This window comes from Cetorhinus maximus, chromosome 19, assembly GCF_964194155.1.
Source record: "Cetorhinus maximus chromosome 19, sCetMax3.hap1.1, whole genome shotgun sequence".
Lineage (NCBI taxonomy): Eukaryota > Metazoa > Chordata > Chondrichthyes > Lamniformes > Cetorhinidae > Cetorhinus > Cetorhinus maximus.
In genome coordinates this window covers 68,655,761-68,678,908 of record NC_135897.1, presented here as the reverse complement: position 1 = coordinate 68,678,908, position 23,148 = coordinate 68,655,761, and the positions used below count along the sequence as shown (strand labels likewise).

Sequence of the window (23,148 nt, the reverse complement as noted above, 5' to 3'; positions counted from 1 at the left end):
TCACACGTGAATCAGAGTATCACTTCTTGTGGCTCTGTCTGTGGCCCAGACAGTGAGTCCCTTCTGGCGGCAGCAGAATGTGTGGTAATGAATGGCCTTTACAGGGAGAAAAGAAAACAACTCTTTCAAAATATATTGAAAGGAAAAGAAACACTCTGCAACATGGCAGAAAATATGTAGCTTGTACCACTTGTGCCAACACCAACAAATGGAAAAAATGTGTTAGTCATAACTTTGGCTTGTTTTCCACAATGAAACATTTCTAACTGTAACAGCCAAAAGAAGTGTGGATCCAAGGTCCTGGGTTCTGTACTCTCTGAACAGTGGGAGTTTGGAAGCAAGTTGTGATTTGGGACATGTTCAATGAAAATTCTTAACCTCCTTTTGTGCTCAGCTTGCACTAAACAAATTAACTTTAGATTCTGTACAGCAGGGTTCAAGACTCCTTTAATGCATTGAATTCTTGGGCAAATTCATACTGTCAAATTAGAATGAATTACATGTCCTTGCATGCCCCAGAAGGCAAATGGTGATGGTAGTTAGATATGCAAAGGTTTTGGACCTAATTATATTAATTTGCATTCAATTTTGCAAAACTGTCGTCACCATACTGCAAGATGATTTTGAGCATGATATTGGTAGTACGTGTGGATGAATGCAAAATTAAAAATTTTACCTGTGCTGGGCCTTATTCAATTAAAATGAACCAAAAAAAAGCTTTGATAGGTTAGGGGCAAGGACAAATTGCATTGAGGAAATATTCTGGCTTTGATTTTCTTTTGCTGCTGAGCTGGGGAGGGAATGCTGATTATAATTGTTCAAAAATAAATCCTGGTCACTTGTGGAGGACTGAGTGAACAGGAGGGGTAGGAAACAAATCAGCTAAGTTTCCTGTGCTGTCTTGCTGTGCAGTGACTCCTGTTGGGAGTCCAGATGTTGGGTTTTGGCAAGATTGGGTATAGCTGTGATGAACTCCATCATTCAGTGCTTACTTATAAGTCCACACAAAAATGGACACTTGATCAAAGTGCTGGAAGACCTCTGGCCCTGTAGAGCCATGTAATCAGATGCATTAACTTGAAGGATGAAAATCAGAGGACAAATTTGTAAAAAAAAAGATGTGGTGGGTCAGTGCATGGATCAGCACCATGGAATGCAAAAAGACAATTTCAATCCCACACTGCATTGAATTCCAATCTTAAATGAGTAAGACATCTATCTGTTTTGGAGTCATAGCTTGTATACAAGCAGCAAAGGAGGGAGTAAATTATATTAAATATAGCAGGGTATAATAAACAGTAAAATTTGAGGCACTTAATGGCACAATGTGTAGAAACACTGATCTTTCCCATCCAGAACTTGGGATCAAACTCAGCTTAGCTGAATGGGTCATATGAAAGTCATCTTTCTCTGCAATCTTTGAGTCCACTGTGAAGTGATTCGGGACAGTCTTAAGTCGATTCTACTGAGCAAACTGACTACACAAACCTTTCCATTACTTGAAACTATTAGTAATTTCCCTGAGACAATGAATTGGAAATGGAAACGTCACATTAGTCCTAATTGCTCCCAGAGTTATAGGGGGAGATTTATTCTACATCTATCTAACAGGCAAAGGGTACCAGAAGTGTAAAATGGTTCTAGTCCCCTCACTAGTGTCCAGCGCCTTAAAAAGTACAAGAATTGTAAATTTAGTTCAAATGGAGTAATAGAGGAGGCATAGTATCCTTCATGTGAATACATCTCCTTGCAGCATTAAAACCGCACTCCTACGTCCAATGCATGTTTGGTAAATCCAATATTTTGGTTTCGTGAACATTTCTTGTAATCCTCTGGCATTTTTTACTGGTGCATTTTCTGTTTTTTCCAGTGTTTCCCACTATGCATTCAGTCAGGTTTTAATGCAGTTGTGTGCTTTCTCTTCTAGAAGCTCAGTGGGAGCATGCAGTCAGATGAGGGAACAGAGTGGCTTCTTGAACTTCTCACCGAGGTGCAATTGCAGCAGTATTTCCTCCGCATCCGTGATGACCTCAATGTTACTCGGCTCTCCCACTTTGACTATGTGAAAAATGAGGACCTTGAGAAAATTGGAATGGGCCGCCCTGGTAAGTGCTATTCTTTGCAGTGCTTTTTATATTTCTTTCTATGTCGGATTTGTAATGCAAAAGCAAGTGTTCAAAGTTTTAAAAAGAGGTAGTAACTGCTGTATTATAGATATATCGGGGAATAGTTATATGTTTCTAGATACAACAGGGTAGTCATTATCAGTATACTATTGTGTATACAAACAACAAAAGGTAAAATAAGGTGACATAAGATACCTGTTTGGCCTTGAGATGAGCTTTTGACCGCATATCCACTCCATTACCAAGACTGCCTACTTCTACCTCAGTAATATCACTTGTGTCTGCTCATGCTGCAGCTCATATGCTGCAGCTGAAACCCTTATCCATGCATTTGTTACCTCCAATGTTCTCCTGGCTGACCTCCCACCTTCCACCCTCCACTAAGTTGAACTCATCCAAAACCCTGCTTCTCATACTCTAACTCCAAGTCTTCACCTGTGAACACTGTGCTCATTAACTTATGTTTAGTCCCAGTTTGCCTTAGTGTAAAATTCTCACCCTTGTTTTCAAATCATTACATGTCCTTACCTGCCCCCATCTTTCTAATATCCTCCAGCCCTACAACACGCCAAGATCTCTGCACTCTTCTAATTCTGGCCTCTCATGCATCCCCATGCTCCACCATTGGTGGCCTTCAGCTGCCTGTGCCCTAAGCTCTGGAATTCCCTTCATAAGCCTCTCTGTTTCTCTTTACATCCACATTCGATTTTCTATTCTTTTCTATTCTATTTTATAACATTTTGTTTAAAGTAGATAAATTTTGAGATTCAAGATGCTTACTAAGTGAATAAAGCTACAAGATTCCACGGGTTTTGAACAAACAAAAATAAACTTTACGATGCAAGTTCAGTTAGATAAAACAATTTACAATATTTTTCTCATGCTTACCCTGAATATTAGAGTATGAGGTACATGTGAATTAACAGGCAAACGATGGTCAGACACACCACACTACATAATAGATGACACATGCGACCAAAACAGATTCCATAGCTTTCTCAACAACCCCCCACCACCCCAGATGTTCGTCACATTCTGAGCCAACCAATCTCACTAAAATTTTGTCTTTTTCACGAGGGTTTCCAACCCCCACATTTGAAGATCTCGCCCTAGAATTCTCTCCAAAAGTCGTTCCTACTTGGCTTCAACAATGATTCACGTCACAGGATTTCAGTCTCGCTTTCTGAGATTCCTTTCTACTGAATCTCCAAGTGTGCTCAAGCTTCACCTTCCAAGCACAATTTCAGATCTTCGGCCATGCCAAGCAGAACACCATTGCTCCAAAGGGGCACCTTTGCCCCCAGCACAGAGTCACCAACCTTTGGCTGCCTTCTCAGATCTTCAGGGCTCCCCTCATGCCCAATTTGCTTAAAGTCTGCTCCCTGCAGCTCTTGAATTCTAAGCCTATTACTCTGCTTCTTTCTTTAACTTCACCTAAGGGACTTATTTCTGTCCCCTGGCTTTATTAATTATCTGACACTACCTTTTGGGACCTCTCCCTGTACCCCTTCCTGGGTTGGGACCTTTTCCCTGTCACCCTCCCGTGTCCTGCTCCCTGGGACACACTCACTACGATGGCGCTCCATATCAGGTCATCTGACCTGCTTCTTTGCGCCGTTTTTTCTTCTCCCTTCTTCACGGGCACATAGGGCCGGTCCCTGGCCAGAAGAATGTAAAGAGAAAACCGAACTACGCATGTGCAGCTATTTCCCAGCTGGCACATGTGCGGAAGGCCCGAGGTCCATTGGGATCTGGAGTTCCTGACCTCCGAACTAAAACAAAAAGGTAAGTATAGGTTTCTTAACAAGGGGCTGCCAGGAAATACCTGAAGGAGCAAAAAGATCAATAGACTCCTTTTTTTCACGGAGTAGTAGAATATGCAATGGGGTTGGAGGCCCTCTGACTGCTTTTGGATAGCAGCCTGCAGGAGTTGATTGTTAGCAATATTATGGTCGCCTGAGGCTTGCAGGAATGGTGGTTTCCTCACCCAAAAGCTCCCTTCAAGGGACATTCTTGTGTCAGTGGAGCGTCAGAATATTAACATGACCTGCAATACAAAATGTGGGAGTTCAGGTTCCATTGGATGGTGCGCAGGTCAGGTGAACTAATATTTTTTTGCTCAGGCCATGCAGGGTTGTTAATTGCAATTGCCTGACATGTTTTAAGCCCTGGATGGGATTTGTTTTTCCATGTGAAGATTGTTATTGCCACAATGTGTAATTTAAACAAAGAAAATTCGCTCAACAGGCCTTCATGCAAAATGTCTGTCCATCTGGTATGGCCTTTTATGAATTATTAACCTACAGCCTGAAGTAAGGGAGTGTTTGGCATGCTATCCAATTAATTTTGGATAACCTGATGCTCTTCTAATTAGAAATTAAGAGCTTCTAGTTCTACTTATGGTGCCTTTCACATCATCAGGACATCTTAAAGTGCATCACAGGTAATAAATTACTTTTGAAGTGCTCACTTTTATAATGTAGGCAAAGATCTAAGATGGAGGTACTGGTATGGGTTGGTAGTGAGAAGAAAATCAACAAACTTACCAGTTCCTGCCACATTTTAGAGATGAGGGCCTTGAACTAGACGGCCATCCTCCCACTTAAAACAAGTGTAACAAATCCGAGGTTTTATGTGTGATTTTGTTTTGGCTGTCTTTTTTATTTAATGTAAAATGGAGAAATGAAAGGAGTCATGTGATCTGCTATGAATTCTGCCCAACAACAAACTGGTTACCATGAGTCTGGAGGGCCCAGGTTGAGACTTACTGGGAGCAAGGTGCAAAATGCTCACACCTGAAAAAAAAGACAAGATCAGCTGGGTTGACTATTGACAGACTTCTGGTCTCCAAGTTTATTTTGGTCCGAAAGAGAGAGAGAGAGAGTCTCACAGACAAAGGGCTGCAGCTGGTGTGGCCATCAGATTGGAAAAGGCTGAGTGTCCTCTGCAAGCTACCAGGTGGAATGCTGGCGGGAGGATGGGCTCTAGTTGAAATGGCATTCTAAGACTGGAATATTTGCGAGGGCAGGTGGAGAAAACACCAGAGTGAACCTTACTGCTGGTAGAGGGTTTGGAAATTCTCTGAAAACTGAGAGAAGAACCTTTCGATGGTCACTCGACGTTATAACTCAGCGAAATGGGAAGATGTGAACCATTGGAAGCTGGTATTAGCTGTGGACTGTTTCCTACAAAGCCTATAATCCCGTGGAGAGCACGCTGTAAAGTATATGTATGCAATGTGGGGTTATCGGTCAGGTTAAGATATTAATAAGGGTTATTGTTTCTGTGATTTACCGTATAAGCAGCCTTTAGTTAAAGTTGATTTTATATTTTCTTACAGTAAAAGTCTTTAAACTTGAAATCTTGTTGTGCAATTGATCTAAGTCGGTCACTGGGAATTCAAATATCTTTTTAGAAAGTTATCGGTCTCTACAAGAATGTTAACACAAGTGAGAGCTTCATTTATATATTTAAGTCAGGGTGCCAGGATGTGTTTTGTACCCTGGTGCAAATTTGCTCTTCCTCATTCCATACTGTCCTATCTGTTAGGGTATGTGTTAATTTTTAGGACTTATATTTTACAATTGAAGGAACGCTAAGTATTTGTTTATGCAGTAGCAGGGGAAGGTGTGTGGGGAAATGTTTAGAAGGAGCACTTCATTTGTAATTGCCAGCTGATTACCAACCTAAATTACGTGGTAGATAAAGATAAGTTCTCTATCATTATTGCATCTAACCAGATGGATTTGCAACGTTGGTATCTTTAATCTGTGTTTCTGTCACCAATTAGCATTCTGCACTATATGTAGAGCTGTTCCTTAGAATATAAGACAATCCTTTGTATGTTCACAGGCCAGAGGAGGTTATGGGAAGCTGTAAAGCGAAGGAGAGCTATGTGTAAGCGGAAATCCTGGATGAGCAAGGTATTCCTGTAACTGTTGCATTTGTGATTATTGTATCTGCATTGAAAGGAATTTTGAATTGTTCCTTGTTTCTGAAAAGGCACACAATTATCTCTGCAAGCTGTCTTTTGCTCTGTTTTACATGGGAAAAGGTCAGAGTTGGGTGCTAATTTTGCTGAGCCTGACATAGTTTTGGATTATTAAAGAACTCATTTTTTATTGCACCTGCACTCAAAGTTACTTCAGACCTTAGATGTGAAACAACTGAAAATTCAGGAACTCCCTAATCATTAAAAGGTGAGTGACCTTCACTCAACTCCTGAGTACCCAAAGGTGCCTGCCCCTCTTGCCATTGCTTGTTTCATGCCTCCTACCTTTGATGTTGCCTAGTGACTGGTTGAGGAAATCAGAATTATGATGAAAATATTGATGGGTGTTTTCATTCCCTGCCCTAAGCCCCCATGCAGTGCAGGAAATCTGGCTATGAGAGCAGAAAATGGAATGGATGAGAGGGAACGCTAAAGGTTGCTATCCATCTGGAATTTGTTTCATTTTTGAGAAGAGAGTAAAGTTATCTCCTGGCACTTGCAGTCAAGACTCACTTGTGAATAAAAGCTGTAGTTATGGTACAGGGGCAGTCAGTCCCCATGGAAACTTATCCCATTAGGAATTTGACAAAGGTAAACTATCCCTCCTCTTCCTTCTCAACCTGCGAAGAGCCTTTGACATGGTTGAGCACACCCTCCTCCTCCTCCCAACACCTCTCCATTGTCAATCAGGTGGTACATTATTTGCTTGGCTTCATTCTCATCTATTCAGTTCTAATCAGAGAATCCGGTGCAATTACTTCTCTCCCTTCTCCCGCACCATTACCCCTGGTATCTCCCAAGGATCTGTCCTTGGCCGCCTCCTTTCTCTCATCTACATGATATCCCTGGGTGACACTATCCAAAAACCAGCTCTACATCTCCTCCACTTCTCTCGACTTCCCCATTATTGCTAAATTATCATATTGTTTATCTGATACCCAATACTGGATAAGCAGAAATTTCCTCCAGTGAAATATTGGGAAGTTGAAAACAGTGCCTTTGGTCTGCCCTAGAAACACTGCCCCTTAATCACCAACTCCATCTCTGACCCTGGCAACTTTGAGGTTGAACAAGTCTGTCGCCACCTTGGTGTCATGTTTGACTTTGAGGTAAGCTTCTGACGAGATATCCGTGTCATCACTATTTTTTTAATATTAATTCATGGGATGTGGGCGTCGTTGGCTAGCCCAACATTTATTGTCCATCCCTAATTGCCCTTGGAGAAGGTGGTGGTGAGCTGCCATCTTTTTCCGCTTTTGTAATGTCACATGACTCCACCACTGCTTCAGCTCATCTGCTGCTCAAAACATCATCCATGTCTTAGTTACCTCTAGACTAGAGTGTTCCCAAACACTCCTGGCTGTCCTCCATATTCTACCCTTGGTAAGCTTGAGGTCATCCCAAACTCTGCGGCCTTTGTCCTTAGTCGCACTAAGCCCTGTTCATCTATTACTCCAGTGCTCACTGACTTATATTGGCTCCTGGTCAAGTAATGTCTTGATTTTAAAATTCTCATCCTTGCTTTTAGATCCCTTTGTGGCTTCACCCCTCCCTATCACTGTAACCTCTATTCTCTCAATCCTCCAAGATATCTGTGTTTATCTACTTCTGATCTCTTGAGCATCCTTGATTTTGATCACTCCGCTATAGGTGGCCATGCCTTCAGCTGCCTAAGTGCTATGCTCTGGAATCCTCTCCCTAAATATTTCTGACTCTACCTCTCTTTCCTCAAGAAGCTTCTTAAACCTACCTTTTTTTGGCCATTTACCCTAATATTACCTTATGTGGCTTGGTGTCAGATTTTGCTTTATGATATTCCTCTAAAATATCTTGGGGGCATTTTATTACTATAAAGTTGCTATAATATATACAAGTAATTTAGGATGGATGTTTGCTAGTGAGATGATCACAGTTTGAAACACATCTTGGGGGATGCAATAGGAGATGATCAAGCAGTCAAAATGATACAGGATTAGCTCATATAGTTTCCAAGTTCATGTTTGAGTGCTGGAATTACCCCACTATTTCCTTGGGAATATAAACAAGGTGTTGATTAGGTTATCTCAGTTGACTAACCTGGTGCTGTGACAGTCGAGCTTTAGTTGAATTAAGCATCAGTGATTTTCATAGCTCTGTCTGAGAGTTCCTTTTAAGAAGGGAAGGTTTCATTGCCATGGCAGCAGTGCTTTCAGAAGGCCTTGTAATAACTAACAATGCAAAGTTGATTTGAATTGGAAGTACCAGAGCATATGTGGCAGGACTCCCATATCTGTATATCGAGTTCTCACTTCCGTGTCTAAAACCACTTCTTTGCAAACGCAGTTTTTTCAATCACTTTCTCAGATTAACGTATCATTCTCTTGGCAGCTGATCTACATTGGCAGTGATTCAGAAAACTCCTTATTGTCACTGAGAATTGCACTTTATATGATTTGCAATCTTAACAAAAAGATATGGGTGATCAGAACCTTATTCATGTCACAAGCCATTATTTAAACTCCTTTATGGAGTTGGGCAGTGGTGCAGAGCATTGATTTGTCAACTGATCAGTAATGTGATTTTCAGTCGGTCAAAAAAGATTGCCTATTATTCTTAAAGCTTCCCACCAGTCCAAAAAGAACAGCAGTTCCCAACCAATGAGGATCACTGCCTGTAGGTGATTTGTACCCACTTGTGAGATGTCATAGTGCTGAACTCTCTAGAGGAGTGTGGCTTCATGGCCTGACTGCATGCTGGGCAGCTACAAAACGTGAGTTACCCAATTGAGATCAGTAGTCTTAGATTTACTAGCGTTAGCTTAACAAAAATAGGATGCAGAGAAGATTTGGCTGTTAGGATGCTTTTCTATTGAGAGGTTTCTGCTTTACTGCTGGACTTTGGAGTGGGATTGGGATGCGGAAAGATTCTTACTTTTAATCATTACACTGTGCCTGTGAATGCAGACATCTTGGGCCAGATTTTCACCATGGAGGTGGGAAATGGGAGCCAGGTATGTTTTAGTGTCTAAAACCTGCCTCTGGTGGGAAACCAAGTGAAGTTTGGATTTTTGCAGGGGACAGCCCTTAATTGAAATGGAGATGGGTTTCCTTTCCAATTAAAGCGAGTGAGGGCAAGAATGAACCTGGGTTTCAGACACCCAAGGCAATCATCACTGAGGCTGCTGGTTGACCTGAAGGAGAGAGTTTGTGCCAAGTCTGCCACTGTATGATGGAGAATCAAGATGTCACAGGGAAGCAGGAGGTCTGGCACCCATGAGGGAGAGGAGGGAGGTCCTCTTCCCGGAGGGAGGCAGGAGGAGGCCACCTCGTCATACAGTAGGGGCAATTATCTGTTCGGCATCATCTCCCCCCTACCTCCAATTCTCCGTCTCTTACCTCATGATCCCCCTCTCTTGATGAGTTGTCACTTTGCAGAGTCTCACTGTCTGCACACCTCTGGAGGGCCAGGTTATGGAGAGCGCAGGAGGGTATTGCACCACCTGAGCAGCCCAAATACTGGACTCGGTGTCCTCTGAGCCAACAATGCCCCATCACTTGTGAATCTGATGTGTTGTCCAGCCCCAACGAGGAGGTATCTGTCACCTGGGTGATGCACTGGTGCGCAGCCATCTGTGAGATGCCGCAGAGGTCTGGGGCTGGTGAGGGTAGAAATGTCTGTGATCATCTGCCTAGAGAGTTGCAGTCTCCTTTGGCACTGGTTTTCAGCCATGTCCAGGTAGTTTCGATTCTGAATAAGAACCTGTGGTCAAGATAGTGCCTCCACCTCCTTCCTACCCCTTCACCTTCTTCTGGCCTCCTGATGCCTGGCATTCATGTGCAGGCTGCTACTTCACGCCTTCAGTAGCCTCGATTTCTGAAGGTACAGCACCTATTTCCAGCTGCACCTTTCCTGGTGCTCAGGTGGAGTCCAAGTAGCCTTGCCCACAGCTCTGATGTAGGAGGGTGATGAACCCCTGACCTGGAAAATTCTTAATACTGGCTCCTCTCCCAAACTGTGATGGGCTGGTCCAACTTGAATTTCAAAGGGTAAGCCCTTTAATCTATGAAAACGTTTTAAAATTTTTCCTATCTCCATGTCGCTCCCCTGACTTGCCTGCAGCTGGTCTGATTCTGACAGCTGCTCAATGCAGTTCCCCCACCCCAAGAAGATTCCAAACAGTTGCAGAGTCAGACTTTAATTGGCTTGTTTAGAAGTGCGGAGCAAATTCCGAGGCCTACCTTGGGGAAAATCGGCAACGCCTCCATTCTGGCTCGAATCAGGCTGTGAAATCTGTCCACTTAGAATTGCAGTAATGGGTCACTTGTGAGCTTCACTCAGTTTCTGAGATGTTTTGCCTCATTTGAACATAATTCAGTGGATCACTGGACTTGATTTGTTTCAGGAGAGAATGTGAGCTGGTTTGGATCGAAAGGAAATGGAGTCCATTTTCTTGTAAGAGTTGTTTATGCTTTGTACCAAATTCTTATTTGCTGTTACAACCTGGGCTGTTATGAAATCTATGACTTTTTTTCTTGGCCCAAAATTTCTGTGGACTCTTAGTTAAAACAAACCCCCCCCACCCCTCAAACCCATCTTTCTCTAACTCTCTCTCTCCCCCAACTCCCTTTCTCTCGCTCTCTCTCTCTTCCCGTCCCCCTCTCTTCCCGTCTCTCTCTCTCTCTCTCTTTCTCTCTCGCCCCCTTTCCCTGTGCCAGAAGAACAAACAAACAGGAAATCCAGGATTAAGTAGCTTCTAAAATTACATGTGTATATTGCCGTTTTTGGCAGCAGTGACTGATAGTGTAATCAGCAGCTCAAGGCCCTGGTACCAATCAATCAACAGATCACAGCTTTTCAGTGACAAAATCTACACCCGCTTTTATCATTCAGGGTGAACATAAACCACAGGAAATTCTTTGGCAAAGAACAGATTTAAATAAAGTTCCTCCTGCTCACAGCATTATTTTTAACTTTTACTGGAACAGGACTAAGTCTTCCGATCCTTCTTTCTATAGTTACAGTTAACAAACAGACAACTTAGTCTTAGCACAGTGGAAGTGTAACCCTTTCACCTACTTCCTGTTTTGAGTGGACAGCCAGTTTCATTTGAAGCTTTGAATTCTTCCCCATATCTCTTGGTTGCAATGAATTGCTGAGCAGCTTAGAAATTAAATAATCATAGCATACAATTTAAGAGAGTGAGGATAAAACATGGCTGAACGGCAGCTGAACTTCTAAATAGAACAATTCTATGGTCAATCAGGGTGAGTTTTGATACTAAGCATCTTTTAAAAAATTAATTCTTATCCCCTTTTTTATTCTTTCATGGGATGGGGACCTCACTAACATGGCCTGCATTGCTAATCCCTGATTGCCCTTGAGAAGGTGACGGTGAGCTACTGCTTTGTACAGCTGCAGCCCTATAGTGTAGGTACACTCTAGTGTTGTTATGAAGGGAGTTCCAGGATTTTGACCCAGCAAGAGTGAAGGAACGGCGATATACTTTCTAATCAGGGTAGTCTGTGGCTTGAGGGGAACTTGCAGGTGGTGGTATTCCCAGGTGTCTGTTGCCTTTGTCCTTCTTAGGTATTGGAGGTCGTGGGTTCAGAAGGTGCCATTGAAGAAGCCTTAGTGAGTTGCTGCGATGCATCTTATAGATAGTGTACACTGCTGCTACTGTGCGTCAGTGGTGGAGGGAGTTAATGTTTAAGGTGGTTGATGGGGTGCCAATCAAGTGGCTGGTGTTGAGCTTCTTGAGTGTTGTTGGAGCTGCACTCATGTTGGTAAGTGGATATGCTTTGGGGAGTCACGAAGTGAGTAATTCGCCGTAGAATATCTAGCTTTTGACTTTGTAGCCTTTGCAACCAGGGTTTTAATATGGCTGGCCCAGTTAAGTTTCTGATCAATGGTAATCACTAGGATATTGATGTTGGGGTTTCAGCAATGGTAAGGCATGGAATATTCGTGTGGCATGAATGCAACATGCTATCTGTCAGCCCAAGCCTGAATGTTGCCCAGATCTTGCTACATGTAGGCACAGGCTATTTCAGTATCCAGGAAATCATGAATGGTGCTGAATACGCACCAGATCCACATATATGACCTTCTGATGCAGGGTAGGTCATTGCTGAAGCAGTTGAAGATGGTTATGCCTAGGACGCTACCCTAAGGGGCTCCTGCAGTGATGCCCTGGGGCTGAGATAATTGGCCTCCAACAACCACAGCCATCTTCTTTTGCGCTGGGTGCAACTCCAACCAGTGGAGAGTTTTCCCCCTGATTCCCATTGACTTCAGTTTTGCTAGGACTCCGAGATGTCACACTCGGTTAAGTACTGTTTTGATGTCAAGGGCAGTCACACTCGCCTCAATCCTGAAATTCAGCTCTTTTGTCTTTGGACTAAGGCTGTAATGAGGTCCAGAGCCAAGTGGCCTTGGCGGAACCCCAACTGAGAGTTAGTGAACAGGCTATTGCTGTTTAAGTGCCACTTGACAGCACTGTAGACACCTTTCAACACTTTACTAATGATCGAGATAGACTGATGGTGTGGTAATTGGCCTGATTGGATTTGTCCTCCCTTTTGTGGACAGAACATACCTGGGCAATTTTCCACATTGTTGGATAGATGTCAGAATTGTAGCTGTACTGGAACAGCTTGGATACGGCGTGGCTAGGTCTGGAACACAAGCCTTCAATAATACTACCGGGATGTTGTCAGGGCCCATAGAGTTTGCTGTATCCAGTACCTTCAGCCGTTTCTTGACATCATGTGGAATTGGCTGAGGACATGCATCTGTGATGGATCATCCACTCGGCACTTCTGGATGAAGATTGTTGCAAGTGCTTCAGCTTTGTCTTTTGCACTGATGTGTTTCTCTCCCCCATCATTGAGAATGGGGATATTTGTTGAGCCTCCTCTTCCGGTTAGTTGCTTATTTGCCCACCACCATTCACAACTGCATGTGGCAGGACTGCAGAGCTTTAATCTGCTCTGTTAGTTGTGAGATCACTTAGCTCTGTTGCATGCTGATTCTGCTGTTTGACATGCACGTAGCATCACCAGGTTAGTACCTCATTTTATGATAAGCCTGGCATTGCTCCTGACATGCTGTCCTGCACTTCTTATTGAACCAGTGTTGATCCCGTGGCTTGATGATAATGGAAGAGTGGGGGATATGCCGGGCCATGAGATTGCAGATTGTTGTTGAATACAATTCTGCAGCTGCTGCTGGTCCACAGTGCCTCATGGATGCCCAGTTTTGAGCTACTAGATCTGTTCTGAATCTATCCCATTTAGCATGTTAGTAGTGCCACAACACAATGGACAGTATTCTCTTTGGACTTTGTCTCCACCAGACTATGCAGTGATTACTCTTATCAATAATGTCAAGGACAAATGTACCTGTGACAGGTAGATTGGTGAGGGTGAGGTAGGTTTTTCCCTCTTGCTGGTTCCCTCATCACCAGCCACAAGCCCAGTCTAGCAGCTATATCCTTTAGGAATTGGCCAGCTCGGTCAGTGGTGGTGCTATCGAGCTACTCTTGGTGATGAGCATTGAAGTCCCCCAGAGTACATTTTGCAGCCTTGTTACCCTTAATCCTACTTCAAAATGGTGTTGAATTTGGAGGAGTACTGATTCCTCAGTTGAGGGCGGGTGGTAGGTGGTATTCAGCAGGAGGCTTCCTTAACCATGTTTGACCTGATGCCATGAGACTCCATGGGGCCTGGAGTTAATGTTGAGGACTCCCAGGGAACTCCCTTCTGACTGTGTACCACTGTGCCGTCACCTCTGCTGGATCTGTCCTGCTGGTGGGACAGGAAATGCCCAATAATAGTGATGGAAATGTTTGGGATATTGGCTGTAAGATATGATTTGATGCGTATGACTATGTCAGACTGTGGCTTGACTAGTCCATGGGACAGCTCTCCCAATTTTGGCACAAGCCCCCAGATATTAGTATAGAGGACTTTGCAAAGTCGAGTGGGGACAGTGTTGTTTTTGGTGCCTAGCTTCATGCCGAGTAGTTTATCCAGTTTTATTTCTTTTTAACTTTCTGTAGCGGTTTGGTGCAACTGAGTGGGGTGGTAAGGCCATTTCAGGAGGCAGTTAAGAGTCAGCCACGTTTAATGTGGGTCTGGAGTCAGGTAAGGACGGCAGATTTTCTTCCCTGAAGGTCATTTGTGAACTGGATGGGTTTTTATGACAATTCAATAGTTTCATGGTCACCATTACTGAGACTAGTTTTTAATTCCAGATTTATTAATTAATTGAATTCAAATCCCACCAGCTACCATGGTGGGATTTGATCTTGTGTCCCTAGAGCATTGGTATGTGCATTTGGGTTACTAGTTCAGTAACATTACCACTTCACAACCTTCCCCCGATTCTTCCAGTAGAATATCTCCTGCCATTCAGAGAAAGTAGATTTAAAATATATTTTTTTTAATTTCCAAAAGAAAGGAGAGGGTAGTTTTTAATCTGTTCTTGATAAGAAGCAGCCCATTTCATTTTGCTATGTGGAAATTGGTATATTTCTTTTAAAGCCAAGACAAACAGGCAGTCTGAATTGGGTTAAGTTCATCCTGACAGGGGTGTAAATCAGGTGGCAGCGGATTTGCCACCCATTACACTGCCTGCCTAAGTTTTTCCATTGATGATAATGGCTAGGAAAATTGGGCAGAGTGTATAATGGCTACCACCTGTTTTATGTCTATCCCCAATATCTTTTGACTGAGGTTACCCACATTTTAATGGACTGTAAGAAATGATGAGTCAGTAGCCTAGATGGTTGCGAACGGACAACCCAAGTTTGTTTGGGTGCTAGAATTTTTTATAAATGAAAAGGAGTGTTTTTGCCAGTTACTGAAAATGATTGACATCTTTGTGTTATTGTGCAACACTAAAGGATAGGAAAGAAATTAGTCTGGAGCATTGTGTGCAAGAGCCCAGCTGCTTCCAGGAGTGCAAGTCAGGGTGGGGATCAGTTTAAATAAAGTGGAGATATGATTATTGCATAATGTATTATTACGCAGTCATATACTTTTTAATGCTTGATAGAAGTTACAGCATGGAAACAGGCCATTCGGCCCAGCCAATCCGTGTTGACCTTTAATCTTTATGCAAGAAAATAGTTTGAGTCACATTTGCCTGCCATATTCTCTCAGAACCTCTGCCTTTGTCCATCTGTCCAATCTACTCTTGAGCGTTGGCAGAGTTTCTTCCTTGGCCACTAATAAAGTAAATTCTGCAGCATCCCAATTCTGTGTGTGAATAAGCTCCTTCAGTTCTCAATTCTAACTCCCTTACATTTGAAATTGTGCGTTTCCCTGTCAATTCCTAGAAGTACATCCAATTTGCATCATCCCACTCCACCAATGAGAGGGGAAATGTAATGTAATTGACTGTTTGTTAAATGTATTATTGTTTTCGCAAGGCCACTTGTTGGCACTGAACTGGCCATCTGATTTCATGAATGCTTGATGTGGAAAACGGTACGTCATATTAGCACAGTAGAGACACTTTTGCTACATTTGTTTGAATTTAATGAGAGCACATTGATGCAGATTTGAATCAAGGGGACACTGGGCAGTTCACAGTTGTTGTATGTTTCCAGGTGTTTAGTGGAAAACGTCCTGAATCTGAATTCCAGCCTCAGCCGGGAGCAACGTTTCGCAAGCTACCAACTCCTCCACCACCGCCACCTGAAGGGAACCAGACACTGACATGTCTGATCACTGAGAAAGATCTAACACTTCATGAAAAACTAGGTGATGGGTCCTTTGGAGTTGTGAGGCGGGGTGAATGGCAGTCACCTTCTGGAAAATTTGTAAGTCCACGTTCACAGGTGATGACACTTGAAAACTAGATTAAAAACAAAGCCCACAGATTGAAGCTAATTATACTATGTGTGGTTGTCTATTTACCGCTGGTGAGACAAATCGTCCTTATATCCCTTTATTAAATAATCAAGATATATTTATTCTACTCTTTACCATTCCGGTGTGGTCCGAATTTCCTCTGTGCCCACTTGCATATATATTCTGCTGCAGGACCTGAGTACATTAGTTTTATCTCATCTTTTCCCTCTTCCCTTTACCCCTCAAGCTTTTCTCTCTTAGCTCCTCATCCTGTCACTCAGTCATGCCGCCTTTCATTTCTGCACTTTAGGATATTTACCCGCCTGCACCACCCCCACCACCACCACCACAATCCCTATGTCAGTCTTTCATTTTTGCACTGATTTTCTTCTCTCTTGCTGTTCTCTGAGGCTTGAATCCTTCTTGGATAAGTCCACTGCTTCGCTCCAAGCCTAAGGGCCCTGTGAGCCACTTGTCATTGCCTTTATATAAGCCCCATTCTCCCCTCTCTCAATCTCTCTCTCTGACCTGTTGAGTAGTCCCTCTGGGAAGTAATCTCATCAACCTCCTTCCCATCCCACTCACCGCTTCCACTGCTGATTCCTTGGAATCTGCCAATGGATCTGGGCATTTCCTTACAGAATGTCCATTCATGAACAAGAACCTTTCCATTCACAACTTCATTGTAAATAATTGCATTGGCATCATGGCCTTGTTCGAAGCATGAATATTGAATGATTGCATCTTTCTCCTTACTGAAGCTTCGCCACCTCATTTACTTTCTACCATCTGCCCATCCAAACTTATTCATCAAATTTTGAATTTATTAGAATAATACTTGAATTGAGATGGAATATATGTCAAGAAGGAATGAGAGGCAGGGGTAAGCAAAGACTGTGAGGTGGCCTGATAGTGGTCTTTATGAGAGGGTTTGATAGTGTAGATGTTGAGAAGATGTTTCCATTTGCTGGACATAGTCACTGATAAATCTAATAGTGAATTTAGGAGAAACTTCTTCACTAGTGAGCGATTAAAATTTGGAACTCGTTGCCACAAGAAGTAGTTGAGGCATAAAGCATAGGTGAATTTAAGGGAAAGGGCGATAAGCATAAAAGTGAGAAAGGAAAAGATGTTTGATGGAGTTAGATAGAGTGGGAGAAGGCTGATGTGAATTATAGGGCAGAATTTTACATCCCGCGGGACCCGATCAGGCATAAAATAGCATGCAGTGATGTCGGGCGAGCGCCCCAACGTCATCGCACACTCACGAGATGTTTCAGTCGATGGGCGCGCACGCGTGAGAGTTGGCAGTGCACCTGCCGACAATTAAGAGATCTATTAAGGCCATTAATCAATTAATTAAATGCTATTTTTTGCTGCCCGTCCAACCTTACGGATGAGGTTTCCAACATTAATTAAAAAAAAGTTTTGACAGAATTTTTAATATGTCTATAAGTGAGTCCTATGTGGGTACATTTTTTTTACATTTTCAATATTTTTATTCTTGATTTTAAAATTCTTCAGCTCCCTGAAGCAGTTCTCTGCCTTCAGGGAGCTTTCAGTGCATGCTCCCCTGCACATGTTTGCACTTGCACTCCTCCTGCCCCCACCCCAGCAATGCTGAGCTTCTCAGTGCGCCTTTCACGCTGGCTAACCCTTAATTGGCCAGCCAACGTGAAATCGCGGGCGTCGGACTGTTTCCCAGCCGCTCCCAGGCATGCCCACCCAACGACCTGAAAATCCTGCCCATAAAGTTCGGCCTAATGGCCTGTTATTCTGCCACGAAAACTATGTAAATACTGACAGAATTCCCAGGACTGAAGGGGGTGAATTTTCTTATCAGTCTGCTTTAGAAATGTTGTTAACACTGTGTGTTGTAACATAGAACCAAATCCCCTGGCCTTTAGTTGTTGGTATTCTGTTATCCTGAAAGATTTCCTGCAGGAGCATCATCCATGTTAACACTAGTAATTTCTGATTGACTTCAAGATAGAAAGCAGAGGGTGTGAATAAAGGGTAGTTATTCAGAGTAGCAGAAGGTGGGAAGTGATGTTCCTCAAGGATCAGTGCTGGGACCACTGCTGTTCTCAATTTACATTAAATATTTGGACTTTGGAATCAAAAACACAATTTCTCAATCCAAATTGTTTGGGGGGGGGCGGGGTGACAGTCATTACTGAGGAGAACTGTAACAAATTGCTGGAGGACGTTGTAAAATGGGAAAATAATTTGCGAATGAAGTTCAATGCAGATAAATGTGAGGTAGTGCACTTTCATAGGAAGAATACGGAAGTCACTTATTACTTGGAAGGTGCAAGTCTAAGTGGGGTAGAGAAATAAAGGAATCTTGGAGTACAAATATATCAAGCGGATAGCCACAGGTTAGCAAGACCATAAGAAAAGTAAACCAAGCAATAGGCTTAATTGCTAGAGGGATAAAATCGAAAAATAGTGAATTTGTGCTAAACCTGTAATGAACCTTGGTTAGCCCACATTGGGGTACTGCGTGTAGTTCTGGTTGCCATATTATAAAAAGAATATAGAGGTACAGGAGAGGGTGCAGAGAAGATTTACAAGGACGATACCAGAAATGTGTACGTATCCAGAAAGGATTGACAGGCTGGGTCTCTTCTCTCTTGAAAAAAGAAGGCTAAGGGGAGACCTAATAGAGGCCTTTAAAATTATGAAAGGTTTTAATAGAGTGGATACAGAGAGCATGTTTCCTGTTTGGTGAAGAGCATAACTAGAGATCATCAATATAAGATAGTCACCAAGAAATTCAATAGGGAATTCAGAAGAAACCTTCAAAGAGTGGTGAGAATGTGAAACTTGCTACCATGAAGTGGTTGAAGTGAATAGTATAGATGCATTGAAGGGGAAATTAGACAATTGATTGATGTAGATGAGAAAAGATGGGAGGAGGCTCGGTGTAACATAACACCTGCATGCTCTGGTTGGGCCAATGGTCTGTTTCTGTGTCATATATCCTATTTAAACCTCTGTAATAGGGGGTCTAGGAGTGTCTGGATTGCAGTTCAGAAAGCTAACTGGTACTTGAAGCTAACTCTTATACATTTTACCAGATGAATGTGGCTGTGAAGTGCTTGAAAACCGATGTATTAAACCAACCTGATGCTCTTGATGATTTTATACGAGAAGTCAATGCCATGCATTCTCTTGACCATCTCAACCTTATCCGCTTGTATGGTGTCGTGCTCACCCACCCAATGAAAATGGTAAGCAGAATTTCAGAGAAAATACAGAAAAGCTGTCAGAATTATTTTGTCCCCATTTTTGCTTCATATCCTCTTCCCTCTAGGTAAGTTGTTTAAGCTTGTTGTTGGATAAGGTGGCAGCTACTTCTGCTGTTGGAAAATGCTTGCAGTTTTCCACAAGGAATGAATTCTCAGCATCAGCCCTAGATCTACACCAGCACAAAGCAGCTGCAATTTGTGTTCCCATTTACGTACTCTGATAATGTGTCTTAACTGCAAGTTCAGCAGTGTAATGTTTCCATTTCCAACATTTATCGTCTCCCTGAGTGAAGCTGCCAAAACTGTTGCATTTTATTTGAAGCAGTTTTGTATTGAGTCTATGTCCATAGAGAACTGAATATGCCTAGCCAAACCCATTCACCTAATAGTCAGTATGAGATGGGAACATTTACCATCGCTGTTAGGAATAGAATAAAATGCGTATTACAAAGGTTACAAGTTTCTACCAGGCAGTTTTCTCTCCCGTTCCTAAGCAGCCCAGCTCCCTATCAGAGCGAGAAATCTGTAGTAACTGTTGTTCAGTCGATTTTAAGCTAGATGTCTAAGTGGACTGACACTGCATTATCCATCTCCTTTCTGAGCATTCTATTTCAGTAAAAGATGGACACGTCTGAAGTATTATATTGCATTATTTCATGAAGAATACACTTACTCTCAAGTTGCTCTTACTTGCTTTATATTACTACTTTCAGATCCCTTTAACAATATTAATTTGCTTTCTCCAGGTTACTGAACTGGCTCCACTTGGTTCTTTACTGGATCGTTTGCGAAAAAACCAAAGTTACTTTCTCATCTCAACATTGTGCCAGTATGCAATACAGATAGCAAACGGCATGGCATACCTTGAGTCCAAGCGCTTCATTCACCGGGACCTGGCAGCCAGGAATATTCTGCTGGCCTCAAATGAGTTAGTGAAAATTGGTGATTTTGGACTCATGAGAGCTCTTCCACAGAATGATGATCATTATGTCATGCAGGAGCATCGCAAGGTCCCCTTTGCCTGGTACGTGTGGGAAGTTACTTGCACTGAAATCTTATCACCCATGCAGAAATAGAACCTGCACAGCTCAGACACACTCAGAAAAGTGTAGCTCCCCCACAATCATGGAAGAACTTGTATTAAACATCAGCTCTTTTGATGAATCTTGTTGAAGGAAGATAAATCTCAGTATGATAAAATTGATGGGAACAGCTTCCATTCCCATCAATTGTGTTATATTTAAATGCTCTGTGGGAGTATTACAATGAGAGATACCTGTTACATGGAACAACAGCAGAGAGATTTGGCACAGGCAGGGGAGGTGGAATTTGTTTTAGTTCATCACTTTTTAATTAACTTATGGACCTTGTTATTCCTGGTAACTTCAGATTTGACAGAATCAGCCAGAAATTTTTAGCCTGCCCTAAAATATTTTTGCTGTGGTGATTCCATGGACTCTTGTGCTGACCTGAAAAGGCAGGCTTGTGCCACTGGGGCTGGTGTGCAGCCCCCTTGGGCCACTGGATATCTGTCGCTTGTTAGAATGCCAAGTTCTTAGGCCTGAGCCTGAGTGGCCTTCTACCTGTCGGATAGAGTGAGCTCGGAGTGACAGTGTGGCAAGCAGGCTGAGTGCAGACTATATGACAAGCACAGGGCTGCCTCCAGGGTCTCACCCACCTTCCTGTGGCACAGGTGTAGGGGCGGCGCAGCACCAGAATGAGCAAGAGCAGCCTCTGGGCCAAGGAACTGGAGGTCCAGAAGAAGCATTTAGTTGTATCATATGTTTTCTGGGAGGAGTAAAGTAATATAAATTATCATTCCCTTTTATGTAACACCTTTAACATAATAAGATGTCGCAAGACACTTCACAACAGCATTGTGAAACTAAATTTGACATCAAGCCACGTGAGATATTAAGACAGATAACCAAAGAGGTTGGTTAAAGAGGTTGGGATAAGGAACTCTTAAGGAGGAAAGTGGAGAGGCTTAGGGAGGGAATTTCAGTGCTTAATGCATTGGTAGCTGAAGGCATACCTGCCAGTGGTGGAGTTATTGAAGTTTGGGATGCTCATGTGGACAGAATTGGAGGAGTGCAGCTATCTCAGAGTGTTGTAGGGGTGGAGGAGATTACACACAGGGAGGGGTGGAACCATGGAAGGATTGAAAACATGGATAAGAATTTTAAAATTGAGGTGTTGATTAACTCGAAGTTAGTGTAGGTCAGCGAGCATAGGATCGATGAGTGAATGGGAGTTCGTGCAGAGTTAGGACATGGGCAGCAGAGTTTTGGGTGATCTCAAACTTAGAGAGTAGAACGTGGGAGGCTGGCCCTGAGTGCTTTCGGATAGTCAAGTGTAGAGATAACAAATGCATGGATGAGGGTTTCAGCAGCAGTTGAGCTGAAGCAGTGGAGGTGGAAATAGGTGGTTTTCATGATGGCATGGATATGTGATCAGAAGTTCATCTTGGGATCAAATGTGACGTTAAGATTGTGAACAGTCTGTTTCAGCCTCAGACAATTACCTGCAAGAGGGATGGAATCATTGACTGGGGAACAGAGTTTGTTGTAGCAACTGGAGGCACAATGGTTTCTGTGCTCACAATATTTAGTTGGAGGAAATTTATGCTCATCTAGTACTAGCCTGGTAATTTAGCAACAGCAGAGGAGTTGAGGGAGGCAATGGTGAGTTAGAGCTGGGTGCCCTCAACGTACATGTGCAAACTGACATTGTGGTTTTGGATGATATTACCGAGAGCCAGCATGTGTGTGAGAAACAAGAGGATCTCAGGATAAATCCTTGGGGGACACCAGAGGCAATGGTGCAGGAGAAGGAAGAAAAGCCATTGCAAATTATACTCTGTCTATGATTAGATAGATAAAAATGGAACCAAGCAACTGCAGCCCACCCAGCTGGACAGCAGTGGAGAGGCGTTGGAGGAGGATGAAGTGATCAACCTTGTCAAAGGCTGTATACAGATTGAGAAGGACGAGCAGGGATAGTTTACCTTTGTCACAGTCACTTAGGGTGTCATTTTGGACTTTGACAAGAGCTGTTTTCATTACTGTGGCAGGAGCAGAAACCTGATTTGGAGGGATTCAAACATGCAGAATTAAGTAGAGGGTGGCAACACCTGAAGAGAGAGAACTGTTAACAATAGTAGTTAACATGGGAGCAAGGGATTTAGTACAAATAGGGTCTTGGATGCAGGAGGTGGGTCTCATGGACAAAATGACCTCTGCAAAGGCATGAGGGAAGAAAAAAGGGAAACCAGAGAATGATATGAGGTCAAGACTAAGGCGGGGAGAACTTCTGAGGAAGTTTGACCTGATGGGTTGGGAAAGGACAGTAGTGGTAGAGGCATCCAATCCGATGAAATCAGTATCCATTTTTTGTTTTCATGATTTTTAGGTATGAAGGGAAAAAAATCCATGGGCCATGATCCTAGAAGATTCACTGAGATCACATGTATGCCATCATCCTATAACACTGAATCCATCAGCTCCTGTGGGGATAAGTGGGAGGGCATCCCCATGGAACTGAAGCAATTCAGATGCATCTTGTGAAATGCCTGCCCTATGATAATCAGAAAACTAGTGCCCAGGCAGGCATGACTGTGAAAATTCATCCCCTGATTTTTTGCTCATGTAATACTATACTGGATCTCTGCCTTTAGGTGATGTCATTGCACTTTGTAAAATGATCAGGGAACAACTTACAGCAAGTAAAAAGGATTTGTTGGTGTTCAGATTCTTTGTAGTAGTGACATTTATTTGGGTCGCCCTGTGATTTTACATTTTAATTATTTTCCCTAGTTGTGGTACTTGACCAAGAATAGTGAGCTGCAGAGCTATTTCGTTTCAAGAATTTTCATATCACCACCCTGATTTCATCACTGGCAACCATAAATCATCCTATTGCTGTATGAAATATCGTGGCTT

At 42.9% G+C, this 23,148-nt stretch overlaps 1 protein-coding gene across 6 annotated transcripts in view; it reads left to right on the top strand.

The window, feature by feature from the left end:
- The window catches only part of tnk2b (tyrosine kinase, non-receptor, 2b), a 249,597-nt gene that overhangs the window by 159,218 nt on the left and 67,231 nt on the right, over positions 1 to 23,148 (top strand). For 5 of the 6 annotated variants that reach the window (XM_078564023.1, XM_078564024.1, XM_078564022.1 and 2 more), the window contains exons 2-6: positions 1,928 to 2,105; positions 5,979 to 6,049; positions 15,710 to 15,922; positions 19,037 to 19,189; positions 19,954 to 20,231. In XM_078564023.1, the coding sequence (XP_078420149.1) occupies positions 1,943 to 2,105; positions 5,979 to 6,049; positions 15,710 to 15,922; positions 19,037 to 19,189; positions 19,954 to 20,231 (878 nt within the window). In that variant the 5' untranslated portion in view covers positions 1,928 to 1,942. Of the gene's footprint in view, positions 1 to 1,927; positions 2,106 to 5,978; positions 6,050 to 15,709; positions 15,923 to 19,036; positions 19,190 to 19,953; positions 20,232 to 23,148 lie in introns of those variants that run through there. The other variant, XM_078564026.1, reaches the window with a different exon arrangement.